This window comes from Babylonia areolata, chromosome 30 (assembly GCF_041734735.1).
Source record: "Babylonia areolata isolate BAREFJ2019XMU chromosome 30, ASM4173473v1, whole genome shotgun sequence".
Classification (NCBI taxonomy): domain Eukaryota; kingdom Metazoa; phylum Mollusca; class Gastropoda; order Neogastropoda; family Buccinidae; genus Babylonia; species Babylonia areolata.
Genome location: NC_134905.1, coordinates 18,487,624 through 18,513,065, shown reverse-complemented (window position 1 = coordinate 18,513,065; position 25,442 = coordinate 18,487,624). Strand labels below are relative to the sequence as shown.

Sequence of the window (25,442 nt, the reverse complement as noted above, 5' to 3'; positions counted from 1 at the left end):
AAAGTATGTGATTGGTCTTGGTTCTGGACTGAACTATGGTCTTGGTTCTGGACTGAACTAAAGTTAAACTTATACCATGTATGATCTGTATAGGAAGGTATGTGATAGGTCATGGTTCTGGACAGAGCTAAATTTACACCATGTAGTTCTGTGTGGGAATATATCATTATATGTATATGTCATGGTTCTGGACAGAACTAAAGTTACACCATGTATGATCTGTATCAGTGTATGGGAGGGTATATGATAGGTCATAGTTCTGGACAGAACTAGTTACACCATGTTTGATCTGTATGGGAAGGTATATGATAGGTCATTGTTCTGGACAGAGCTAAAGCTACACCATGTATGATCTGTATCAGTGTATGGGAGGGTATATGATAGATAATGGTTCTGGACAGAGCTAAAGTTTCACCATGTGTGATTTATATGGGCAGGTCCTTGAAAGGTCATACTCATGGTTCTATTCAGAGCTAAAGTTACACATTGTGCGATTTATATGGGCAGGTCTTGATAGGTCATGGTTCTGTTCAGAGTTTAAGGATGACAGTCACACCATGTGTGTTGTGATCTGCGTGGACAGGTCTATGATGAGCCATGGCTCTGGCCTGGGCCAGAGGACCAACGCTCCCAGCATGCGCACCAGCGGCATTGGGATAGGTGGCGGCAGCATGGGCATGCGAGGGAGTGGCATCGGTGTGCGGAACCGTGCGGACGTCCCCAAGGACCCCCGCCCGATCTCTGACAAAGGTTTCCAGCACAAATGTGTCCGCACTTTGATTGACGTGAGTAATGTTGGGGGGGGGGAACAGAGGGGAAGCATGGGGGTGTTTGGAGGTTCAGCTGTCTTCTGTCTAGAGGGAAGGTCTTGAGTTTTGTTTGGTTTTAGTTTTTCGCCCACAGTGATATTATTATTATTAGATTGAAAAAGGGTAAAGGATGGAGATTTTTCTGATCTCCCAGGTCGACATATGTGCAGACCTGCTTGTGCTTGAACCTCGTATGTGTGTATACGCAAGCAGATGATCAAATATGCATTTTAAAGATCCTGTAATCCATGTCAGTGTTCGGTAGGTTATGGAAACAAGAACATACCCAGCATGCACACCCCTGAAAATGGAGTATGGCTGCTTGGTGGGGTAAAAATGGTTGAATACACATAAAAGCCCACTTGTGTACATACCAGTGAATGTGGGAGTTGCGGCCCACAGAGGAAGGAGAATGAAAACAAAGTGAATGAAATGTGACTGATAAACAAATCAAAATTTAAAGGCGGGTGTGGGGGGGTATGTAGAACAGTAACAATGTAAACTTCAGCAGCTATGGAAATCTACTGATTTCATATCAAACAATAACACTCACAAAGGTGAACATTCCTTGTTGATTAAAAGAGAGAGAGAGAGATGTCAGTGGATGTTAATGTTCTAGTGTCAATGCCAGACTATACAAAAGTGTTTTAAAAAATAATAAAAAGTTGGGGGGAAGGGGAGTTTTTCTTCATCTCCTAATGTCTGTCTCTCCTTTACTCTCTCCCTATCCCTTCACCTCTCCCTGAATGTTTTCTTTTTTATATATGACTTTAATGAGGTATTTATTGAAAAAATAGTTTTAATACATTGGTACAATGTGGAAGAAAAAAAAGAGGATTGTTACTGTGTCAGTGACAACATATCCACCCTTCCCCTTAACACCCTCCTTGGGCCTCTGTCTCTGTCTGTGCATCTGTATTTCTGTGTCCCTGTTTCCTTTTTTCCTTTTTCTTCTTTCTGTCAAAAGTGTTTCTGTGTCTGAAAGTTGTCTGTTTCTTTGCTTAATGTCTCTTTTCCTTTTTCACAGGTATGTATATGCTCCCTCAGCTGTAGAGTTACCAAAATCATGATGTGTTCCCCCCCCCACCCCCTGCAAATGAAGTTGTTTTTGTTTCAGTTTTTAACAGAGACCAAGTACCCCCACCCTCTTTCTCAAAAGATGTTGATGTCCCCCCCATCCAAGGAGTTCTTCAGAATATTTGAGGTGAGACAGAGATCGGTTCTCTATGAGCAGGAGATTGTTTGCTATGAGCAGGAGATTGGTTGCCATGAGCAGGAGATTGGTTTGCTTTTCTTTGAGCAGGATTTGGTTTTCTGTCACTTGCGTGTGGTTTCTGGAAAAGTTTTTTTTGGTTGTTGTTGATGTGTCGTAATTCCCATTCCGCTTTTTTCCCACCCAGCCCCACTCCCCAGCTTGTTTTATCCTCCTCTTCCATCTCAGTCTTGCCTCTCATGGGTTGTGTAATTTGTACTGCCAGTTGCCATTATTGAATTTTCTTTTTTGTTTATTTTCATTTTATTTTTTTATTTTTTTATGTCTTTTTTGTGTAGTGAAGTTCGTGTGAAGTACTAGTTGACTCTTGAAGTGTCTTTCTTGTTTAAGTTGTGAACATGACAAGACTTGTTGACTGTTGCTATATTTAGTAGTACATGTATATATATTTTGATACTGCTGACTCTTGCCATATTTAGCATAGCAGTGAACATTTGTGTATATTATGGTAATGCTGGCTCTAGCCTTTCTCAGCATAGCAGTGAGTGTGAGTGTTTATTATGGTAATGCTGGCTCTTGCCTTACTTAGCATAGCAGTGAACGTGTGTATATTATGGTATAATTAGTATAGCACTGAATTTGTGGTGACCATGAGTGTATGATATGGTATTGCTGACTCTTGCCTTACTAATTAGTGAATGTCAGTGTATATTGTGATATTTCTGACTGTTGGGAGTGACATTACACATGCAGACTGCCCAATAACTCAGCCAGTGAGTGTGTGTGGCTGTGGTTTTGGGAGTGACACGACACATGCAGACTGCCGGATAACTCAGCCAGTGGGTGTGTGTATGCTGTGGTTTTGGGAGTGACACGACACATGCAGACTGCCCAATAACTCAGCCAGTGGTGTGTGTGTGCTGTGGTTTTGGGAGTGACATGACACATGCAGACTGCCGGATAACTCAGCCAGTGGTGTGTGTATGCTGTGGTTTTGGGAGTGACATTACACATGCAGACTGCCCAATAACTCAGCCAGTGGTGCGTGTGTGGCTGTGGTTTTGGGAGTGACACTACACATGCAGACTGCCCAGTAACTCCGCCAGTGGGTGTGTGTGGCTGTGGTTTTGGGAGTGACACTACACATGCAGACTGCCCAATAACTCAGCCAGTGGGTGTGTGTGGCTGTGGTTTTGGGAGTGACACTACACATGCAGACTGCCCAATAACTCAGCCAGTGGGCGTGTGTGGCTGTGGTTTTGGGAGTGACACTACACATGCAGACTGCCCGATAACTCAGCCAGTGGTGTGTGTATGCTGTGGTTTTGGGAGTGACACGACACATGCAGACTGCCCAATAACTCAGCCAGTGGTGTGTGTATGCTGTGGTTTTGGGAGTGACACTACACATGCAAACTGCCCGATGACAGATAACTGCTGTGGTTTTGCAGTACATCTGCTGTCAGCTGGACCCAGCCTTCAAGCTGGGTCCCAAGATGGAGGAGGAGGTCCCGCGCCAGCTGAAGCTGCTGGGCTACCCTTTCAACATCTCCAGGAGCTCCATGCACGCCGTGGGCACCCCACACACCTGGCCCACCCTGCTGGCCGCCCTCGTCTGGCTCATCGACCTCATCAAGGTGAGGGAACCCCCACACACATGCCTCTGGTCCTGCCAGTATTTTCTACCCCTCCACTGGACCTTGAGTGCTGGTCTTGAAGCTGGTCATTTAGATGAGATGATTAACTGAGGTCCCAGTTGCAGTATGCGCTTAGCGCATATAAAAGAACCCACGGCAGCAAAGGGTTTGTCCGTGGCCAAATTCTGTTGAAAAGTCCACCTTCATTGGAAAAACAATTACACTTGCAGGCAGAAAAAAAAGAAGATAAAATCCGTGGTGCTTTCACTGTAGCATCACACTCTTCCCATGGAGAGCAGCCCATATTTCCCACAGAGAAATCTGTAGTGACAGAGAGACCCATTTCCTGGGCAGGAGGGATATGAAAGAACCATTCCCAGGGCTGGAAAAATCTGGGGAAATGAGAGACCCATTTCCTGGTCTGGGGAAAATGAGAGACCCATTTCCTGGTCTGGGGAAAATGAGAGACACATTTCCTGGTCTGGAAAAGTGATTGGAAAACAAAAAAACCATTTCCTTCCTCATCTACAATTACAAAAAAAAAAAAAAAAAAAAAAGTCCCATATAGTGTCGTCTTTCATGCCCTGTTCTCATGGTGACCTTAGTTTCAATAGTCCTCCACTTACGTGCTTGGGGTGAATCTTGTCAAGGTCTTCAGTGTTGGCAGATTCATTTGGGACTGTCGTTGGATGGATGTGGCGGTCTCCACTGTAGGGGAGACACTCAGTCAGTCTGGCTCTGTGACTAAGCAAGAATTGTCATCAGGGGGCTTAGTAGGTGGTGTCTTCAGTACGTTAAATCAGAATAGGCACCATTGAACACCGTCAAAGTGACTCAGCAGCAGTGCAGGGTCTCTTCTAGGGGTTGGCTTCCAGGCGACCTAAATATCAGTGGTTTCCAGTGGCCTGCGGATGCTGGGACTGCAACAGACGAATCCAGGTGTGGGGGAGAGGGTGGGGGAGAGGGGACTCTGGATGAGTGGTATGGGAGCAATGCCACAGAAAACACTGCAGATAATTGGGCAGCGAAAAGAAAAAAAAAAAGAAAATGGATCATGCACAGCAAATATGTGGATTGGAAGATGGGAGGTGAAGAGTCACCAAAGCGTTCCACAGCCAACCAATTTCTGTGCACACACACACACACACACGCACGCGCGCGCACACACACACACGCACATGCACGCACGCACACACACATGCGTGTGTGCACATGCACACACAGAGCATTGAGTAAGCTGGAGTGCTGGAACCCATTGTATTGTTTCAGGTTACCCAGAGGCTGGGCAGCTCACAGGTGGATCACTTGATCTTCCCCCCTGAAGATGAAGACTTTGACTCGGTGCCAGATGACAAGGTGGGTGAACCCCTCCAGGAAGTGACAAACCTATAGTTCTCTAGATTGTGTTCCCTGTGACAAGCCTCTCACTGTGAAACATGTGCTCATTGACTGCTGGGATCTGGTTGGCATTAGAAACAGACATTACATGGCAGTTTCTCTGAAGACTTTGTTCCATGATGTCCCTCCATGGACGCTGATGGACTTCTTGAAAAAAAGTGAACATTTTTTTCCGATTTGACTGTTTTGAAGTGGAAGATTTTTAAACTTTCTGAGTGATATGATTAAAGCAGTGGTTAGTTTTTATTGTACATTTTTATCCCTGACTGGAAGTAGGTGCTGATGTGGGGATAGCCTTGAGATGGCCTTAGTGGTCGGTGAGGCTCTTAGCACCATAATTTGATTTGATTTGAGTTCTGTAGGTGATGTCTCTTGTGTAGAAAAAAAAAATGAACGTGCAACTAAAGAATATGTAATAAATGTTGCATAAACCACATTGCTGATGAGTTTCACTGTTTGTTCTTGTGTCCCTTTTTTGACAGCACTGTATGAAAATGTTTACTTAGATACTGTAGAACTTGCCTAAACTCTATTAAAAGTCCATCTTGTTGTTTTCTGTAATATATAGTTATAGTATTAACATTGAAACATTACATTACTGAGCAAGAGCAGCACACAGTACATCAAAGTTTTTCTAGAAGCATACTGCACACAATCAGAAATATGCACACGCACGCACGCACGCACATCTCTCAAACACAACTGCACACAAAGAAACATCTTCCAAACACATGCATACACAGAAACATCTCTCAAACACAGTTGCACACATAGTACACACACACATATATATACACCTCTGCATTATGTGTCAAACAGAAAGAAGATATGGTCAAAGTGTGTTGTTTGTGTGCATACAGATCAAGTTCCAGTACTTCACACAGTGCTATGAAGAGTACCTGCGAGGAGCTGATGAATTTGACTTGTTGGATGAGGAGCTGGGGAAAGTCTTAGGTCAGTGTGCTTTTTGCTCTGTGGTGTGACCTTCTGTTTATACCAACTCAGTGGTGTGATCTCACTGTTTATCTCCCCTCAGTAGCGTGACCCTCACTGTTTATCTCCCCTCAGTAGTGTGACTCTTACTGTTTATCTCCCCTCAGTGGTGTGACCCTCTGTTTATACCACCTCAGTAGTGTGACCCTCACTGTTTATCTCCCCTCAGTGGTGTGATCTCACTGTTTATCTCCCCTCAGTGGTGTGACCCTCACTGTTTATCTCCCCTCAGTAGTGTGACTCTCACTGTTTATCTCCCCTCAGTGGTGTGACCCTCACTGTTTATCTCCCCTCAGTGGTGTGACCCTCACTGTTTATCTCCCCTCAGTGGTGTGACCCTCACTGTTTATCTCCCGTCAGTGGTGTGACCCTCACTGTTTATCTCCTCTCAGTCGTGTGACTCTCATTGTTTATCTCCCCTCAGTGGTGTGACTCTCACAGTTTATCTCCCCTCAGTGGTGTGACCCTCATTGTTTATCTCCCCTCAGTAGTGCGATTCTCACTGTTTATCTCCCCTCAGTGGTGTGACCCTCACTGTTTATCTCCCGTCAGTGGTGTGACCCTCACTGTTTATCTCCCCTCAGTAGTGTGACTCTCACTGTTTATCTCCCCTCAGTGGTGTGACTCTCACTGTTTATCTCCCCTCAGTGGTGTGACCCTCACTGTTTATCTCCCCTCAGTGGTGTGACCCTCACTGTTTATCTCCCCTCAGTGGTGTGACCCTCACTGTTTATCTCCCCTCAGTAGTGTGACCCTCACTGTTTATCTCCCCTCAGTCGTGTGACTCTCACTGTTTATCTCCCCTCAGTGGTGTGACCCTCATTGTTTATCTCCCCTCAGTGGTGTGACCCTCACTGTTTATCTCCCCTCAGTGGTGTGACCCTCACTGTTTATCTCCCCTCAGTGGTGTGACCCTCACTGTTTATCTCCCCTCAGTGGTGTGACCCTCATTGTTTATCTCCCCTCAGTAGTGTGATTCTCACTGTTTATCTCCCCTCAGTCGTGTGACTGTTTATCTCCCCTCAGTAGTGCGATTCTCACTGTTTATCTCCCCTCAGTAGTCCCTCACTGTTTATCTCCCCTCAATGGTGTGACCCTCACTGTTTATCTCCCCTCAGTGGTGTGACCCTCATTGTTTATCTCCCTTCAGTAGTGTGACTCTCACTGTTTATCTCCCCTCAGTCGTGTGACTCTGTTTATCTCCCCTCAGTGGTGTGACCCTCACTGTTTATCTCCCCTCAGTGGTGTGACCCTCATTGTTTATCTCCCCTCAGTAGTGTGACTCTCACTGTTTATCTTCCCTCAGTGGTGTGACTGTTTATCTCCCCTCAGTGGTGTGACCATCATTGTTTATCTCCCCTCAGTGGTGTGACCCTCACTGTTTATCTCCCCTTGGTGGTGTGACCCTCACTGTTTATCTCCCCTCAGTGGTGTGATCTCACTGTTTATCTCCCCTCAGTAGTGTGACTCTCACTGTTTATCTCCCCTCAGTGGTGTGACCCTCACTGTTTATCTCCCCTCAGTGGTGTGACCCTCACTGTTTATCTCCCCTCAGTGGTGTGATCTCACTGTTTATCTCCCCTCAGTAGTGTGACCCTCACTGTTTATCTCCCCTCAGTAGTGTGACTCTGTTTATCTCCCCTCAGAAGTGTAACCCTCACTGTTTATCTCCCCTCATTGGTGTGACCCTCACTGTTTATCTCCCCTCAGTGGTGTGACCCTCATTGTTTATCTCCCCTCATTGGTGTGACCCTCACTGTTTATCTCCCCTCAGTAGTGTAACCCTCACTGTTTATCTCCCCTCAGTCGTGTGACTGTTTATCTCCCCTCAGTGGTGTGACCCTCATTGTTTATCTCCCCTCAGTGGTGTGACCCTCATTGTTTATCTCCCCTCAGTGGTGTGACCCTCATTGTTTATCTCCCCTCAGTAGTGTAACCCTCACTGTTTATCTCCCCTCAGTGGTGTGACCCTCACTGTTTATCTCCCCTCAGTGGTGTGACCCTCACTGTTTATCTCCCCTCAGTGGTGTGACCCTCACTGTCTATCTCCCCATCCTCCCTCTCCCTCCCCGCACTCACTGCCACACCCATGATATTCATTTGCTGCAGTCCAAGCACCAACAGTTCACAGGGGATTGATACTGATGGCAGTGATGCATGATCTGTAGCACCTATTGATTGATACTGATACTGATACTTGAAAATATGTAGCGCCTGTCCTTGGTCAGATACCAAGCTCTGTGCGCTTTACTGTCATTTGTCAACTGACTGCATACCAGGGTAGAGCTGACTGACTGTAGCTGCCTTTAGGTGCTTATCATGTGTTTCCTCTGTCATTCAGTGAGGCTTCGCACATGTGCGCGCGCACACTGTGTATGCGCACACATGTACACACATGTGTATGTTAGTTATATGCCCATACACCCACAAACGCACACCCACACATATACAGATACATATATATTTGAGTTTAATGTGCATGCATGCGCACTCACAGGGACATTTCCCATGTTGCCATGGGTTCTTTTTTGCATGTTAAATACATGCTACACATAGGACCTCGGTGAATTGCAGATCTCATCACAGGGAAGTACTGATGTTACTGGCACTGCTGTTCTGTGATTAAGCTTCGTTTATGTTCCACTTACTGCGCATCACAACTCTACAAGTACATTTGAACTTTTGATTTTGTTTATTGTTTATGTTTCTTTGAAGCAAAAAGAACTGTGGTTGTGGATGAATTGTAGACATTGCCGTCTGTGAGTGCGTGTCACTGTGTGTATTTGTATTTGTATTTTTTTTTATCACAACAGATTTCTCTGTGTGAAATTCGGGCTGCTCTGCCCAGGGAGAGCGCGTCACTACACTACAGCGCCACCCTTTTTTTTTTGTATTTTTTCCTGCATGCAGTTTTATTTGTTTTTCCTATTGATGTGGATTTTTCTACAGAATTTTGCCAGGAACAACCCTTTTGTTGCCGTGGGTTCTTTTCCTTGCGCTAAGTGCATGCTGCACACGGGACCTCGGTTTATCGTCTCATCCGAATGACTAGCATCCAGACCACCACTCAAGGTCTAGTAGAGGGGGAGAAAATATCGGCGGCTGAACCGTGATTCGAACCAGCGCGCTCAGATTCTCTCGCTTCCTAGGCGGACGCGTTACCTCTAGGCCATCACTCCACAGTTTGTGTGGTGTATGTGTGTGTGGTGTGTGTGTGTGTCACATTATCATTATGTATGGTGTGTGTGTGTGTGTCACTATGTGTGGTGCCTGTGTGTGTGTGCTGACAGAGGACAAGTACCTGGGCCAGTCAGGAGGCTTTGAGGCCATCCGCAGCGAGAACTCACGGCTTGCTGAGGAGATTGAGCTCCTGACTCAGGAAATGGTGAGCACTCACAATACAATAGTTGGGTGTTGTTGTTTTGTTTTGTTTTTCAGGGGTTGGTGTGCAGGGTGGGTGCCAGGTATTATCACTAAAGAACACAAAGAAAAAAGACTGGCCCTGACACCCCAGTTTATCGATTCATGGTATAGCCGCTCCTGTACTTGTACAGTTGTAGGATGGCCCTGACCTTTGACACTGCTTCACCCTTTTGCCATTGTTATAGGCTGTCCCTGACGACCCAGTTTATTGATTCATGGTATTGCCACTCTCGTACAGTTGTAGGCTGGCCCTGACCTTTGACGCTTTCACCATTCAGGCTTTCTTGTAGGCTGTCACTGACCTTTGACACTTTCACCATTCAGGCTTTCTTGTAGGCTGTCACTGACCTTTGACGCTTTCACCATTCAGACATTCTTGTAGGCTGTCCCTGACCTTTGACACTTTCACCATTCAGGCTTACTTGTATGATGGCCATGACCTTTGACACTTTCACCATTCAGGCTTTCTTGTAGGCTGTCCCTGACCTTTGGCACTTTCACCATTCAGGCTTTCTTGTAGGCTGTCCCTGACCTTTGGCACTTTCACCATTCAGGCTTTCTTGTAGGCTGTCCCTGACCTTTGATACTTTCACCATTCAGGCTTACTTGTATGATGGCCATGACCTTTGACGCCCTGGATTTATAAATTCACTATGTGACTGTTCCTGTTGGCTGACCCTGACTTTTGACACCCAATGTCACCATTTTGCCACTCCGGTTGGCTGATGATGACCTTTGACACAGTATTTGACCATGTTGATTGGCTGTGACAGTTTGACAATGTTGACTGGCTGTGAAAGAGCCAATGACCATGTTGATTTGCTTTGACAGAGCCAGTATGACCATGTTGATTGACTGTGACAGAGCCAGTCACCATGTTGATTGGCTAACAGTGACCTTTGACACAGTATGACCGTGTTGATTGGCTGTGACAGAGCCAGTGACCATGTTGATTGGCTAACAGTGACCTTTGACACAGTATGACCATGTTGATTGGGTGTGACAGAGCCAGTGACCATGTTGATTGGCTAACGGTGACCTTTGACACAGTATCACCATGTTGATTGGCTGTGGTAGAGCCAGTGACCATGTTGATTGGCTAACGGTGACCTTTGACACAGTATGACCATGTTGATTGGCTGTGACAGAGCCAATGACCATGTTGATTGGATAACGGTGACCTTTGACACAGTGTGACCATGTTGATTGGCTGTGACAGAGCCAGTGACTATGTTGATTGGCTAACGGTGACCTTTGACACAGTATGACCATGTTGATTGGCTGTGACAGAGCCAATGACCATGATGATTGGCTAACGGTGACCTTTGACACAGTATGACCATGTTGATTGGGTGTGACAGAGCCAGTGACCATGTTGATTGGCTAACGGTGACCTTTGACACAGTATGACCATGTTGATTGGCTGTGGTAGAGCCAGTGACCATGTTGATTGGCTAACGGTGACCTTTGACACAGTATGACCATGTTGATTGGCTGTGACAGAGCCAATGACCATGTTGATTGGATAACGGTGACCTTTGACACAGTGTGACCATGTTGATTGGCTGTGACAGAGCCAGTGACTATGTTGATTGGCTAACGGTGACCTTTGACACAGTATGACCATGTTGATCGGCTGTGACAGAGCCAATGACCATGATGATTGGCTAACGGTGACCTTTGACACAGTGTGACCATGTTGATTGGCTGTGACAGAGCCAGTGACCATGATGATAGGCTAATGGTGACCTTTGACACAGTATGACCCTGTTGATTGGCTGTGACAGAGCCGTGTGGACAAGCTGCAGGAGCAGCAGGAGATCATGCTGCTGGACAAGAGGAAGTTCCGGGACTACCTGGACGAGATGGAGAATGTCAGCCGTAAACTGCAGCAGATGGTGCAGACCGCTGAGGAGGAACACGTCTCCTTGGGTCAGTGGCTGCAGGGGATAGTTCACTGTCACATTTCAAATAATAATAATAATAACAATAACAATAATGTACATTTATTCAGCACCCTTTCTCTCTAATAGGTCAGAGTGCTTTGCATGAATCGATAGAAGAAAAAGTAATTTCATGAATCATTCATGACCACTTTCTCAAAACCCTTCCCTCCCACCCCCCCCCCCCCTCCACTCTCCCTTTCTCATTTGTCATGCATCCAAAGTGAGCTGACAGGGATGGTGTTGGAGGTGAAGGAAACTGAGATTGCTTGTAGATAGATTTTGAAAAGATGAGTTTTTAGTGCAGAGCAAAAGGCAGAGATAGAATGATATGGTGAGGAATGTTCTAGATATGAGGAGCAGCAAAGAGGAAAGAACATCCAGCAAAGAGGAAAGAACATCCACCAAAGGTTCTTTTATTGACACGGGGAAGTTTCAGAAGGTATCAGAGGAAGAGCAGATAGTTCTTGAGGGAGTGTAAGCACTGATAAGGTAAGAAAGATAGGTAGGTCCTGTGGAAAGGGATGGGGTAGTGAACAGTCACATTTTCAAAGGGAGGGGGAAGTTAATCTGTTCAGTGCCTATAAGATGCCAGCTGACATCCTAAACAGTGTTATCATGGTGCCTACACGATGTTCACTGACGTCCTGCATCTATTCTGATTCCATCTATTCCTGCATTGATTCTGATTTTTCCTTTTACTGGAGTTTGGTTCAGTGAGCATAAACAGACTGAACAGTTAGTTTGATGTGTTGAGATTATAAAAATACTATTTAAATTGTCATACGTCAGTTGGAAGACATGTGCCCACATGATAACAATGAAGTCACTGTCCCCAGACCAGGAGCTGAGTTCAATGGTGGCCCTGTGCCCACATGACGTTAACAATGAAGTCACTGTCCCCAGACCAGGAGCTGAGGTCGATGGTGGCCCTGTGCCCACATGACATTAACAATGATGTCACTGTCCCCAGACCAGGAGCTGAGGTCGATGGTGGCCCTGTGCCCACATGACATTAACAATGATGTCACTGTCCCCAGACCAGGAGCTGAGGTCAGTGGTGGCCCTGTGCCCACATGACATTAACAATGATGTCACTGTCCCCAGACCAGGAGCTGAGGTCGATGGTGGCCCTGTGCCCACATGACATTAACAATGATGTCACTGTCCCCAGACCAGGAGCTGAGGTCAGTGGTGGCCCTGTGTCCACATGACATTAACAATGAAGTCACTGTCCCCAGACCAGGAGCTGAGGTCGATGGTGGCCCTGTGCCCACATGACATTAACAATGATGTCACTGTCCCCAGACCAGGAGCTGAGGTCGATGGTGGCCCTGTGCCCACATGACATTAACAATGATGTCACTGTCCCCAGACCAGGAGCTGAGGTCGATGGTGGCCCTGTGCCCACATGACATTAACAATGATGTCACTGTCCCCAGACCAGGAGCTGAGGTCGATGGTGGCCCTGTGCCCACATGACATTAACAATGATGTCACTGTCCCCAGACCAGGAGCTGAGGTCAGTGGTGGCCCTGTGTCCACATGACATTAACAATGAAGTCACTGTCCCCAGACCAGGAGCTGAGGTCGATGGTGGCCCTGTGCCCACATGACATCAACAATGATGTCACTGTCCCCAGACCAGGAGCTGAGGTCGATGGTGGCCCTGTGCCCACATGACATTAACAATGATGTCACTGTCCCCAGACCAGGAGCTGAGGTCAGTGGTGGCCAGGAACCAGCAGATGCAGGCACTGTACGACCAGCAGGACCTGACGCTGGCCGACGTGGAACGACTGAGGGCCGCCCGCCAGGAGCTGCACAGGACTGAGGCAGAGCTGGAGAGAGAGGTGGAGGCCATCGACTCCGACATCTGGAAGAGCGAGATGGGCTTTGCACGCCTGTTGGAGCAGGTAACCTGTGCCTTCATTGCAGGCACAAATTGTGTGTGTGTTGTGTGTGATGTATGAAACATCTGTCCCCAAATAAGGTCCCACATACAGACAAGCATAATTCACTGGCAGGCACACGTATGTTTACCCACATGCAAGCAAAACTCACTACCAGGCATACTGACACTCACCCATATACGAACTTAACTCACTTGTAAGCACACAAACATTTAAACACATGCAAGCAAAACTCTTTGGTGGGCACATGTATGCTCATACACATGTTCATAATGCATACACAAGAGTGCAGGAATGGAGCACATCCTTACCCTGATACAGGGTCATTATCATTTATCACTTGCATGTTTTAATCCAACCTTTTCACTTAACTTTTGCCATGTTCATATATATGTTAGACTGTGGGCTGAGAGACTGTGTGGTGTGAGTGATGAACCTTTGAATGCACATGTAATTTCCAGTCATATTTATAAAGATGTATTGCACAGACACACAAAGCCCACCGCATATGCCCAACATACATTGTATATGTATGTTTCCACACATACGCATGTACGCCACATATGCTCAACATATATTGTATATGTACATAGGTACAAATACATGCATGTCATGCACACACACACATACACGCACATACACACACCAGTCATGTGTTTGGTTTGCGGTAGATTGACACCAGCCTGGGCGAGTACAACCGCCTTGCCCGAGCACTGCGGTTGATCCCCTCCACCACTGACCTGGCCAATGGCATTGACTATGAGCTGCGGTCCTCAGACCCTGACTTTGTCAGCAAGTTTGAGATCATCAAGGTAGGTTCAAAGTCCCTGACTTTGTCAACATTTTTTAGATCATCAAGGTAGGTTTTAAGTCCCCGACTTTGTCAACAAGTTTGAGACCGTCATGATAGGTTTTAAGTCCCTGACTTTGTCAACAAGTTTGAGATCATCTTGACAGGTCCTCAAACCCTGACTTTGCCAACAAGTTTGAGATCATCAAGGTAGGTTTTAAGTCCCTGACTTTGTCAATGTTTTTGAGATCATCAAGGTAGGTTTTAAGTCCCCGACTTTGTCAACATTTTTTAGATCATCAAGGTAGGTTTTAATTCCCCAACTTTGTCAACATTTTTGAGATCATCAAGGTAGGTTTTAAGTCCCCATCTTTGTCAATAAGTTTGAGACTGTCGTGATAGATTTTAAGTCCCTGACTTTGTCAACAAGTTTGAGATCATCTTGATAGGTCCTCTAACCCTGACTTTGTCAACAAGTTTGAGATAATCAAGGTAGGTTTTAATATGTTGGCTTGTGTTTGCAGCTGTTAATATGGTTGGCTTGTGGTGTCTTTAGCCATCAGAATAGTTAGCGTATCTTGTTTTCAGCCGGTAGTATAATTTGATCCATGGTATTATAAGTTGGTGTGTGGCGTTTTCATCCATTCTTATTCGTAGTTGATTTAACATGCTTTTAGCCGGTAGTATAAAAAGTGTGTGGTGTTTTCAACCAGTAGTATAATTAGCATACAGTGTTTTAAGCCAGTAGTAAAGCTAGCATATGGTGTTTTTAGCAGGTTGTATAGTTGGCTTGTGGGGTGTTTTCAGCCAGTTGTATAGTTAGCATGTGGAGTTTTCTGCCAGTTGTATAGTTAGTGTGTGTGGTGTTTTCAGCCAGTTATGTAATTAGCTAGTGGTGTTTTCAGCCAGTTATGTAATTAGCTTGTGGTGTTTTCAGCCAGTTATGTAATTAGCTTGTGGTGTTTTCAGCCAGTTATGTAATTAGCTAGTGGTGTTTTCATCCAGTTATGTAATTAGCTTGTGGTGGTTTCAGCCAGTTATGTAATTAGTTAGTGGTGTTTTCAGCCAGTTATGTAATTAGCTTGTGGTGTTTTCAGCCAGTTTTGTAATTAGGGGGTGGTGTTTTCAGCCAATTGTATAGTTAGCATGTGGTGTTTTCAGCTGGTTGTATAATTAGCTTCTGGTGTTTTCAGCCAGTTGTATTTGTAGCTTGTGGTGTTTTCAGCCAGTTGTATTTGTAGCTTGTGGTGTTTTCAGCCAGTTGTATAATGACCTTGTGGTGTTTTCTGCCACTTGCATTATCAGCTTGTTGTTTTCAGTTTGTTGTGTTTTCAGGCGGTTGTATAATCAGCTTGTGATGTTTTTAGCCTGTTGTGTTTTCAGCCAGCTGTATAATCAGCCTGTTGTATTTTCAGCCAGCTGTATAATCAGCCTGTTGTATTTTCAGCCGGCTGTATAATCAGCCTGTTGTATTTTCAGCCGGCTGTATAATCAACTTGTGGTGTTTTCGGCTAGCTGTATAATCAACTTGTGGTGTTTTCAGCCTGTTGTGTTTTCAGCCAGCTGTATAATCAGCCTGTTGTGTTTTCAGTTGGCTGTGTAATCAGCCTGTTGTGTTTTCAGCCGGCTGTATAATCAGCTTGTGGTGTTTTCAGCCTGTTGTGTTTTCAGCTGGCTGTATAATCAGCTTGTGGTGTTTTCAGCCTGTTGTGTTTTCAGCTGGCTGTGTAATCAGCTTGTGGTGTTTTCAGCCTGTTGTGTTTTCAGCCGGCTGTATAATCAGCTTGTGGTGTTTTCAGCCGGCCCTGATAGCCATGAAGATGAAGGGGAAGGAAGCGCTGCAGCAAGCAGAGGACAGCAAGTTGCGGATGGAGAACCGCCTGGAACAGATGAACGAACAGATTGCCGATATCCGCGGGGAAATGGCCCAGCTGGAAAAGGACATCAAGAGCACTGATGAAGAGCTGGGGAGCCGCAAAGAGGTCAGGACTGGGGATGTGTGTGTGTGTCTTCTGACTAGAACATGCACATCACATTGTTTCTGGCCACTTCTGCTGTCTGATGTCCACCTTAGGGACAGAACGTATACACTGCCATTCTCAGCAGGTGTTAATGTTCCTTGAATGATTGTCTCATTTGTGTAGAACAGTAACTATACTATCCCCAAAATGCAGTGTGAATGGCAAAGACAACTCTGGATGCAGCGATCTGCATGATAATGAAATTATGAAGCATCCTGTAATTGCTTTCCATTCTGTGCTGATTGCAAACGATGATAGTGATGATGAAGGGAATACTTACAGAGAGCAGAAGAGCACTAAAGATGTGTATGTGACATGACTCGTAACAAAAGAAGCCAACAACAAATGTCAGCAGTTTGGTGGCAGATTACTGCACGTCCTCAAGTGTTCCCTAATGACGACGATGACATTGTTGATGCAGGGACAAATGTAGCAGCAGGCCAAGTAGTTCACTACAGGGCTTCTGATCACACAGAAATACGTCTCCCTGACGTTTTGAAAATAGAAAGGATGCACTGCATGTTTATCGTGTGGGTTTTAGAGTGATCAAAATCTTTATAGACTTTACACATAAAAGAGGGGAAGTTCTGTAAGGGAGCTTCAGTCTAACGTCAGGATCAGCTGCTTCAAAGAAGAGTTGTTTCCATCCGCCATTTCTTGGCACAGAAACTTAAGACGATTATGACTAGTTGTGTCTGTCTTTGTGTGTGTGGCAGTTCAGGTTTGGCTGGACTGCAGCATTAGTATGACCTCTGAAGTCAGTCTTGGACCCCCTGAAACATGATGAATGTCCCAGGGACCCCATAGTGTGGATCACATGATGATGATGATGTTGATAATGATGATGATGATGATGATGATGATGTGCTGTAACAGTTGTACCACCGTGACCTGGAGCACCTGCAGAGCACAATAGATCGCCTGCAGCAGGAAATCCGTGACCATCAGATGTCCTCGCAGATCAGCCAGCAGGACGCCGAGCGGGAAGTGCGGGAAGCCCGCGCCTGGTGAGTGCACGTTTCCCTCCCCCTGTCCTGTCTGTGTGCACACTTCTCTCCCCCTGTCCTGTCTGTGAACACTTCTCTCCCCCTGTCCTGTCTGTGCACACTTCTCTCCCCCTGTCCTGTCTGTGAACACTTCTCTCCCCTTGTCCTGTCTGTGCACACTTCTCTCCCCCTGTCCTGTCTGTGCACACTTCCCTCCCCCTGTCCTGTCTGTGAACACTTCTCTCCCCTTGTCCTGTCTGTGCACACTTCTCTCCCCCTGTCCTGTCTGTGAACACTTCTCTCCCCCTGTCCTGTCTGTGAACACTTCTCTCCCCCTGTCCTGTCTGTGAACACTTCTCTCCCCCTGTCCTGTCTGTGCACACTTCTCTCCCCCTGTCCTGTCTGTGTGCACACTTCCCTGTCCTGTCTGTGTGCACACTTCTCTCCCCCTGTCCTGTCTGTGTGCACACTTCTCTCCCCCTGTCCTGTCTGTGAACACTTCTCTCCCCCTGTCCTGTCTGTGTGCACACTTCTCTCATCCTGTCCTGTCTGTGTGCACACTTCTCTCCCCCTGTCCTGTCTGTGTGGACACTTCTCTCCCCCTGTCCTGACTGTGTGCACACTTCTCTCCCCCTGTCCTGTCTGTGTGCACACTTCTCTCCCCCTGTCCTGTCTGTGTGCACACTTCTCTCATCCTGTCCTGTCTGTGTGCACACTTCTCTCCCCCTGTCCTGACTGTGTGCACACTTCTCTCCCCCTGTCCTGACTGTGTGCACACTTCTCTCCCCCTGTCCTGTCCTGACTGTGTGCACACTTCTCTCCCCCTGTCCTGTCTGTGTGCACACTTCTCTCCCCCCGTCCTGTCTGTGTGCACACTTCTCTCCTCCTGTCCTGTCTGTGTGCACACTTCTCTCCCCCTGTCCTGTCAGTGAACACTTCTCTCCCCTTGTCCTGTCTGTGTGCACACTTCTCTCCCTCTGTCCTGACTGTGTGCACACTTCTCTCCCCCTGTCCTGACTGTGTGCACACTTCTCTCCCCCTGTCCTGTCGTGTGTGCACACTTCTCTCCCCCTGTCCTGACTGTGTGAACACTTCTCTCCCCCTGTCCTGACTGTGTGCACACTTCTCTCCCCCTGTCCTGTCTGTGTGCACACTTCTCTCCCTCTGTCCTGACTGTGTGCACACCTCTCCCCCTGTCCTGTCTGTGTGCACACTTCTCTCATCCTGTCCTGTCTGCACACTTCTCTCCCGCTGTCCTGACTGTGTGCACACTTCCCTGTCCTGTCTGTGTGCACACTTCCCTCCCCCTGTCCTGTCTGTGCACACTTCTCTCCCGCTGTCCTGACTGTGTGCACACTTCTCTCCCCCTGTCCTGTCTATGTGGACACTTCTCTCTCCCTGTCCTGTCTGTGAATACTTCTCTCTCCCTGTCCTGTCTGTGTGCACACTTCTCTCTCCCTGTCCTGTCTGTGTGCACACTTCTCTCTCCCTGTCCTGTCTGTGAACACTTCTCTCTCCCTGTCCTGTCTGTGTGCACACTTCTCTCTCCCTGTCCTGTCTGTGTGCACACTTCTCTCTCCCTGTCCTGTCTGTGAACACTTCTCTCCCCCTGTCCTGTCCCGACTGTGTACACACTTCCCTCCCCATGTCCTGTCTGTGTGCACACTTCTCTCCCCCTGTCCTGTCCCGACTGTGTACACACTTCCCTCCCCCTGTCCTGTCTGTGTGCACACTTCTCTCCCCCTGTCCTGTCTGTACACTTCTCTCCCCCTGTCCTGTCTGTGTGCACACTTCTCTCCCCCTGTCCTCTCCTGACTGTGTGCACACTTCTCTCCACCTGTCCTGTCTGTGTGCACACTTCTCTCTCCCTGTCCTGTCCTGACTGTGTGCACACAGTCAGGACAGGGGGAGGGAAGTGTGCACACAGTCAGGACAGGACAGGGAGAGAGAAGTGTGCACACAGACAGGACAGGTGGAGAGAAGTGTGCACACAGTCAGGAGAGGACAGGGGGAGAGAAGTGTGCACACAGACAGGACAGGGGGAGAGAAGTGTACAGACAGGACAGGGGGAGAGAAGTGTGCACACAGACAGGACAGGGGGAGGGAAGTGTGTACACAGTCCTGTCTTGTCTGTGTGCACACTTCCCTCCCCCTGTCCTGACTGTGTGCACACTTCTCTCCCCCTGTCCTGTCCTGACTGTGTGCACACTTCTCTCCCCCTGTCCTGACTGTGTGCACACTTCCCTCCCCCTGTCCTGTCTGTGCACACTTCCCTCCCCCTGTCCTGTCTGTGCACACTTCTCTCCCCCTGTCCTGACTGTGTGCACACTTCCCTCCCCCTGTCCTGTCCTGACTGTGTGCACACTTCCCTCCCCCTGTCCTGTCTGTGCACACTTCTCTCCCCCTGTCCTGTCTGTGTGCACACTTCTCTCCCCCTGTCCTGTCTGTGTGCACACTTCTCTCCCCCTGTCCTGTCTGTGTGCACACTTCTCTCCCCCTGTCCTGTCTGTGTGCACACTTCTCTCCCCCTGTCCTGTCTGTGTGCACACTTCTCTCCCCCAGTCCTGTCGTGTGTGCACACTTCTCTCCCCCTATCCTATGTGCACAATTCTCTCCCCTGTCCTGACTGTGGACACGCATTCGGTACACTGTTTTCTGTGTAGTGTTTCCTTCCTTGCACACAATGTCTTCGCTATTTTTGTGTAGTATTTCTGTACATACTGTTGCTGACTTTGGCTACACGGTTTTCTGTGTAGTTATCTGTACATGTTGTTGGTGATCTACACTCATTGTGCAGTTTTTCTGTGTAGTTATCTGTACGTGTTGTTGATCAAAACACATTGTCCACACAGTTTTCTGCGTAGCTTTTCTATACATTCTGTTGTTCACGGCCTAAACCATAAGAGGGGTGACAGGCAATGGTAGTCATGGTGATTTCTTCATATAAACTTTCACCAAACATGATAAAGTGAGGTGCTTGAGTGCATGTGTACTCTGGACATGATGAAGTTGCTGTGAGCATGTGTACTGTTGACATTCTTATGAAAAGATGAGGAGTGCCTTTGACATCAAGTTGTTGAGTTAATTTGTACTCTAGACACGGAAGTCGATGAGTGCATGTGTGTACTCTAGACATGAAGTGAGGTTGTTGAGTGCATGTGTACTCTAGACATGAAGTGGTTGATGAGTGCATGTGTGTAGGCTTGGAGGCCCTGACGTTAGCAGTAAGTGGTGTGTGATGTGTCCACAGGGCCCAACAGACAGAGGCAGACATTCGCAAGACGGAGCAGCAGTTCGCCAGGTTCCTGCACACAGTCTGCACCCTGGTGGTTGATCACAAGGCTCACGTACAGGTGAGTGGTCACCTGGTGGTTGATCACAAGGCTCATGTTCGGGTGAGTGGTCACCTGGTGGTTGATCACAAGGCTCATGTTCGGGTGAGTGGTCACCTGATGGTTGATCCCAAGGCTCATGTTCGGGTGAGTGGTCACCTGGTGGTTGATCGCAAGGCTCATGTTAAGGTGAGTGGTCACTTGGTGGTTGATCACAAGGCTTATGTTCAGGTGAGTGGTCACCTAGTGGTTGATCACAAGGCTCATGTTCAGGTGAGTGGTCACCTAGTGGTTGATCACAAGGCTCATGTTTGGGTGAGTGGTCACCTGGTGGTTGATCACAAGGCTCACGTTCAGGTGAGTCACCTAGTGGTTGATCACAAGGCTCATGTTCGGGTGAGTGGTCACCTGGTGGTTGATCACAAGGCTCATGTTCAGGTGAGTGGTCACCTGGTGGTTGATCACAAGGCTCATGTTCGGGTGAGTGGTCACCTGGTGGTTGATCACAAAGCTCACGTTCAAGTGAGTGGTCACCTGGTGGTTGATCACAAGGCTCACGTTCAGGTGAGTCACCTAGTGGTTGATCACAAGGCTCATGTTCGGGTGAGTGGTCACCTGGTAGTTGATAACAAGGCTCATGTTCGGGTGAATGGTCACCTGTTGGTTGATCACAAGGCTCATGTTCGGGTCACCTGGTGGTTGTATTATGAGTCAAATATTATTTGTTAGTGCGTTTATTGAGTGATTGAACGAAAGATCACTCGTTTTATATGCATGATATGTGTAAAAGATGAGTGTATGTAATATTTCAATGCACACACAAAATAAACATTTTGCCTTGCCTTGCCTAGCTTGATCACAAGGCTCATGTTCAGGTGAGTGGTCACCTGGTGGTTGATCACATGACTCAGATGCTGGGTCAAGAGGGTGGTCATGTTGAGCGAATAACCCAAGGCTTCTATTCACCCATTTTTTTCGTCCAGGATTCCGTGACTGTATTCTCTGGTGGCAGTTGAGTGGTCAGTGATGTTGTGACAGGTCTGTTGACAGGTGTGATGCAGTGTAGTTCTGGTCTGTTGTGTGTTGACAGGTGTAATGCAGTGTTGTTCTGTCCAGTGGTGTGTTGACAGGTGTAATGCAGTGTAGTTCTGTCCAGTGGTGTGTTGACAGGTGTAATGCAGTGTAGTTCTATTCAGTGGTGTGTTGACAGGTGTAATGCAGTGTAGTTCTGCTCTGTTTTGTGTTGACAGGTGTAATGCAGTGTTCTGTCCAGTGGTGTGTTGACAGGTGTAATGCAGTGTAGTTCTGTTCAGTGGTGTGTTGACAGGTGTAATGCAGTGTAGTTCTATTCAGTGGTGTGTTGACAGGTGTAATGCAGTGTTCTGTCCAGTGGTGTGTTGACAGGTGTAATGCAGTGTAGTTCTGCTCTGTTGTGTGTTGACAGGTGTAATGCAGTGTTCTGCTCTGTTGTGTGTTGACAGGTGTAATGCAGTGTATTTCTGTCCAGTGGTGTGTTGACAGGTGTAATGCAGTGTAGTTCTGTTCAGTGGTGTGTTGACAGGTGTAATGCAGTGTTCTGTCCAGTGGTGTGTTGACAGGTGTAATGCAGTGTAGTTCTGTACAGTGGTGTGTTGACAGGTGTAATTTAAAAGGTGTGCAAACAGATGGCTGACAGGTTTGTTGTGTTGTGTTACAGCAACAACAACAGCTGCAGGCGATGGAGAAAGGTGTGCTGACAGTTGTGTTGTGTTACAGCAACAGCTGCAGGCGATGGAGAAAGGTGTGCTGACAGTTGTGTTGTGTTACAGCAACAGCTGCAGGCGATGGAGAAAGGTGTGCTGACAGTTGTGTTGTGTTACAGCAACAACAACAGCTGCAGGCGATGGAGAAAGGTGTGCTGACAGTTGTGTTGTGTTACAGCAACAGCTGCAGGCGATGGAGAAAGGTGTGCTGACAGGTGTGTTGTGTTGTGTTACAGCAACAGCTGCAGGCGATGGAGAAAGGTGTGCTGACAGGTGTGTTGTGTTGTGTTACAGCAACAGCTGCAGGTGATGGAGAAAGGTGTGCTGACAGGTGTGTTGTGTTGTGTTACAGCAACAGCTGGAGGCGATGGAGAAAGAGGTAGGCCAGGTGCTGGGCCAGGAGAAGGCCAGGTGGCAGCGCCTGCAAGAAGCCAGTCGGCAGCTGAGGTCTGACAGCTGAGGGTCGGGAGATGCCCCACATCGTCACTTGGAAACAGCTGTACTAGACATGTGGAGGTGTATATATAACAGTATGTGCACTCGCAATAGGGAAAACGCAATTTACATGAGAACATGTGTGCACATGTGTCAATGTGTGTGCTCATTTGCATGCATGGAATGGGACTCGCACAATACTCTTCCAAAACAGTTTGCACATCCATACAGGCATGTGCTCGTGCTCCTGAATACAACTTCATATGCACACACACACACACACACTTTTTTTTATAATATACTTTTCCTCTGATACATAACTTTTTTTTTTTTTCTTACACTAATATTCACATGCATTCCCTTTCCTTTATACACTACTGTACTCCTTTCCGTCTAAAAACACTTATAGTGAATAGACGTTAAACTGAAGAAAACACACACACACACACACACACATTCATACATCATGCATACATTCTGACATGCACACATACTGCATGATTTCATTGCCACAGGTGACTCTTTGGATTTCCAATTTACCCCATCACTTTTGTACATAAGATGTTTTTAACGAAAATGTTCTGTTTCCTCTGTATAACTGTCCTTTTCATTCGTTTCATGATTTCTTGTACATACATAAAATTTCAGAACTTTGAGGTGAACTTTTTGCTTTGTGTCGTTCTGACTGTTCCAAAGGTGTGGCCATTAAAAATGTACGATTTTTTAATTTTTTTAATTAATTAATTTATTTTTTTTAGCACTTACTGCAGTTGCTGGTACAAACTTAGTTCTGAGTTTTTCATTATTGTATGTAAGTCTTTGACAAGTTTGAGTGTTTGTTATATTCTTTTTTTTTTCTCTTTCTATATAACTTTGTTTTCCTCCATGGACACCAATGGACTTCTTGAATTTGAAAGAAGTGAACATTTTTAATTTGATTTGAATGTTTTCAGCTCTGGAAGATACTTAAACTTTGAGTGAAAAGATTGAAGCAGTGCTTAGTTTTTATTGTGCTTGTCAACAACAAGATCTTCAATTTCACCCTGAGCTGACGGGGAAACTTTTTTTTTTCTTTCCATTTCTTTTTGTCTCTTTCAAATGACAAGATTACTGGAACAAACAGAATTTGTTCTGATGTGGTCAGTGACATGTACAAATATTTGTGCAATGTTTCTTCATGTTTACTTAATTCTGTCTTTCCTTTAGTTTGTCCTGTCTGTGCAAAGAACTCATTACAATCATTTGTCTGAAACTTTGGTGTGACGTGTTGTGGGAAGAGGATTTTCTGGTGTATGTCTGAAGTTTTGGTGTGACGTGTTGTGGGAAGAGGATTTTCTGGTGTATGTCTGAAGTTTTGGTGTGACGTGTTGTGGGAAGAGGATTTTCTGGTGTATGTCTGAAGTTTTGGTGTGACGTGTTGTGGGGAGAGGATTTTTTGGTGTATGTCTGAAGCTTTGGTGTGACGTGTTGTACGAAGAGGATTTTCTGGTGCATGTCTGAAGCTTTGGTGTGACGTGTTGTACGAAGAGGATTTTCTGGTGCATGTCTGAAGCTTTGGTGTGACGTGTTGCAGAGAGAGGATTTTCTGGTGTAAGTCTGAAGCTTTTGTGTGACATGTTGTGGGGAGAGGATTTTCTGGTGTATGGTCTAAGTTAATAGGTCATTTAGCAGATTGTAGCTGTCCTCTTGTTGCTACATACCGTGACTTGAATAGTTTCAGTAACTTATCCTCTTTAGCTTGCTGTTGTTTCTGTGTCACGGCAGTCCACGTGTAGAGAAGTGGGCTGAGTGCAGAATTGAGGGGTAACATGTACACAACCAGGCCACCATAGACCTTGTCTGAAACAGAAACACTGCATAAAGTCATCAGCAAAACTAGACTGAATGACAGCCAGCACAGGGTGGATGTGACAGACAGTTTTCCCATCAGGTGAACTGCAGAGTAAACTAATTTCTCTGCAGAATCGAGCACAACTCTGTATTTCGGTGTTCTCCTGTATACTAGAGTTTGTCCAGGCACAATGATTGAACACAAAATAAAGTTGATAATTACAACAACAGTAAACCATCTGACGTTTCTTTCAGAATTTAAGTTTTGAAACAAAGCCAGGCGGCAGAGACCAGACTGACCATCAAGGCCCAAGTGTCCCAGTCCAGGAAGGAATGGTATCAACGACGCCAGGGTACCAACAACCCAAACGCCAACACATGCAACACGAATTGAACGTTTGTTAAACCGCCACGAACCATCAGGAAAGAAAAAGAGTGTGTCATGATCCAAAGTGATCAGCCAGATGATCAACACTGACACTTCACTGGACAGAAAACACAGAAAGCCACTCACTTTACAAGTCACACTCTTTGTCCATGACTCCTCATACTGGAGATAATTTCCGTGAAATATTTCGTTTGCTATCAGTGTAATACTGATATGGATCCCCATAAACACGTTAGCAACCAGCATGTTGGTAAAGAACGTGACACAGTTGTTTCCAAACACGTTTGCAACTGTTGGTGAAATAATTATGCAAAAGACACTTCCTAAAATGGCAGCTCCAGCAATCAAGCAAAAGAAAACCATTTCCAGTTTTGTTGGCAGCAGATTTCCACACGAAGGAAGAACAACGTCAGGCCCTTGGCATTTCAGTTTATGTGACTGTTTTGGGTGTAAGGTGTTACAACAGAGTCTGTAGTTCGATGATGATATATATCTTAATGCATTTGACCCTGCCATCAGATCCAAAGGGAAGTCACTGACCGGACTCCCCCTTAGATCTAATTCAACAAGTTGTGGCACATTTTTTAAG

At 46.4% G+C, this 25,442-nt stretch overlaps 1 protein-coding gene across 1 annotated transcript in view; it reads left to right on the top strand.

The window, feature by feature from the left end:
* LOC143275401 (kinetochore protein NDC80 homolog) overlaps window positions 1-23,855 on the top strand; it is a 25,042-nt gene extending 1,187 nt beyond the window's left edge. The window contains exons 2-14 of the mRNA XM_076579477.1: window positions 584-785; window positions 1,927-2,013; window positions 3,474-3,659; window positions 4,929-5,015; window positions 5,918-6,011; window positions 9,341-9,435; window positions 11,261-11,405; window positions 13,127-13,332; window positions 14,001-14,141; window positions 15,919-16,101; window positions 17,017-17,147; window positions 20,377-20,479; window positions 22,553-23,855. Coding sequence (XP_076435592.1) covers window positions 584-785; window positions 1,927-2,013; window positions 3,474-3,659; window positions 4,929-5,015; window positions 5,918-6,011; window positions 9,341-9,435; window positions 11,261-11,405; window positions 13,127-13,332; window positions 14,001-14,141; window positions 15,919-16,101; window positions 17,017-17,147; window positions 20,377-20,479; window positions 22,553-22,660 — 1,768 coding nt within the window. The 3' untranslated portion in view covers window positions 22,661-23,855. The remainder of the gene's footprint in view (window positions 1-583; window positions 786-1,926; window positions 2,014-3,473; window positions 3,660-4,928; window positions 5,016-5,917; window positions 6,012-9,340; window positions 9,436-11,260; window positions 11,406-13,126; window positions 13,333-14,000; window positions 14,142-15,918; window positions 16,102-17,016; window positions 17,148-20,376; window positions 20,480-22,552) is intronic.
* The last annotated feature ends 1,587 nt before the right edge of the window (window positions 23,856-25,442 follow it).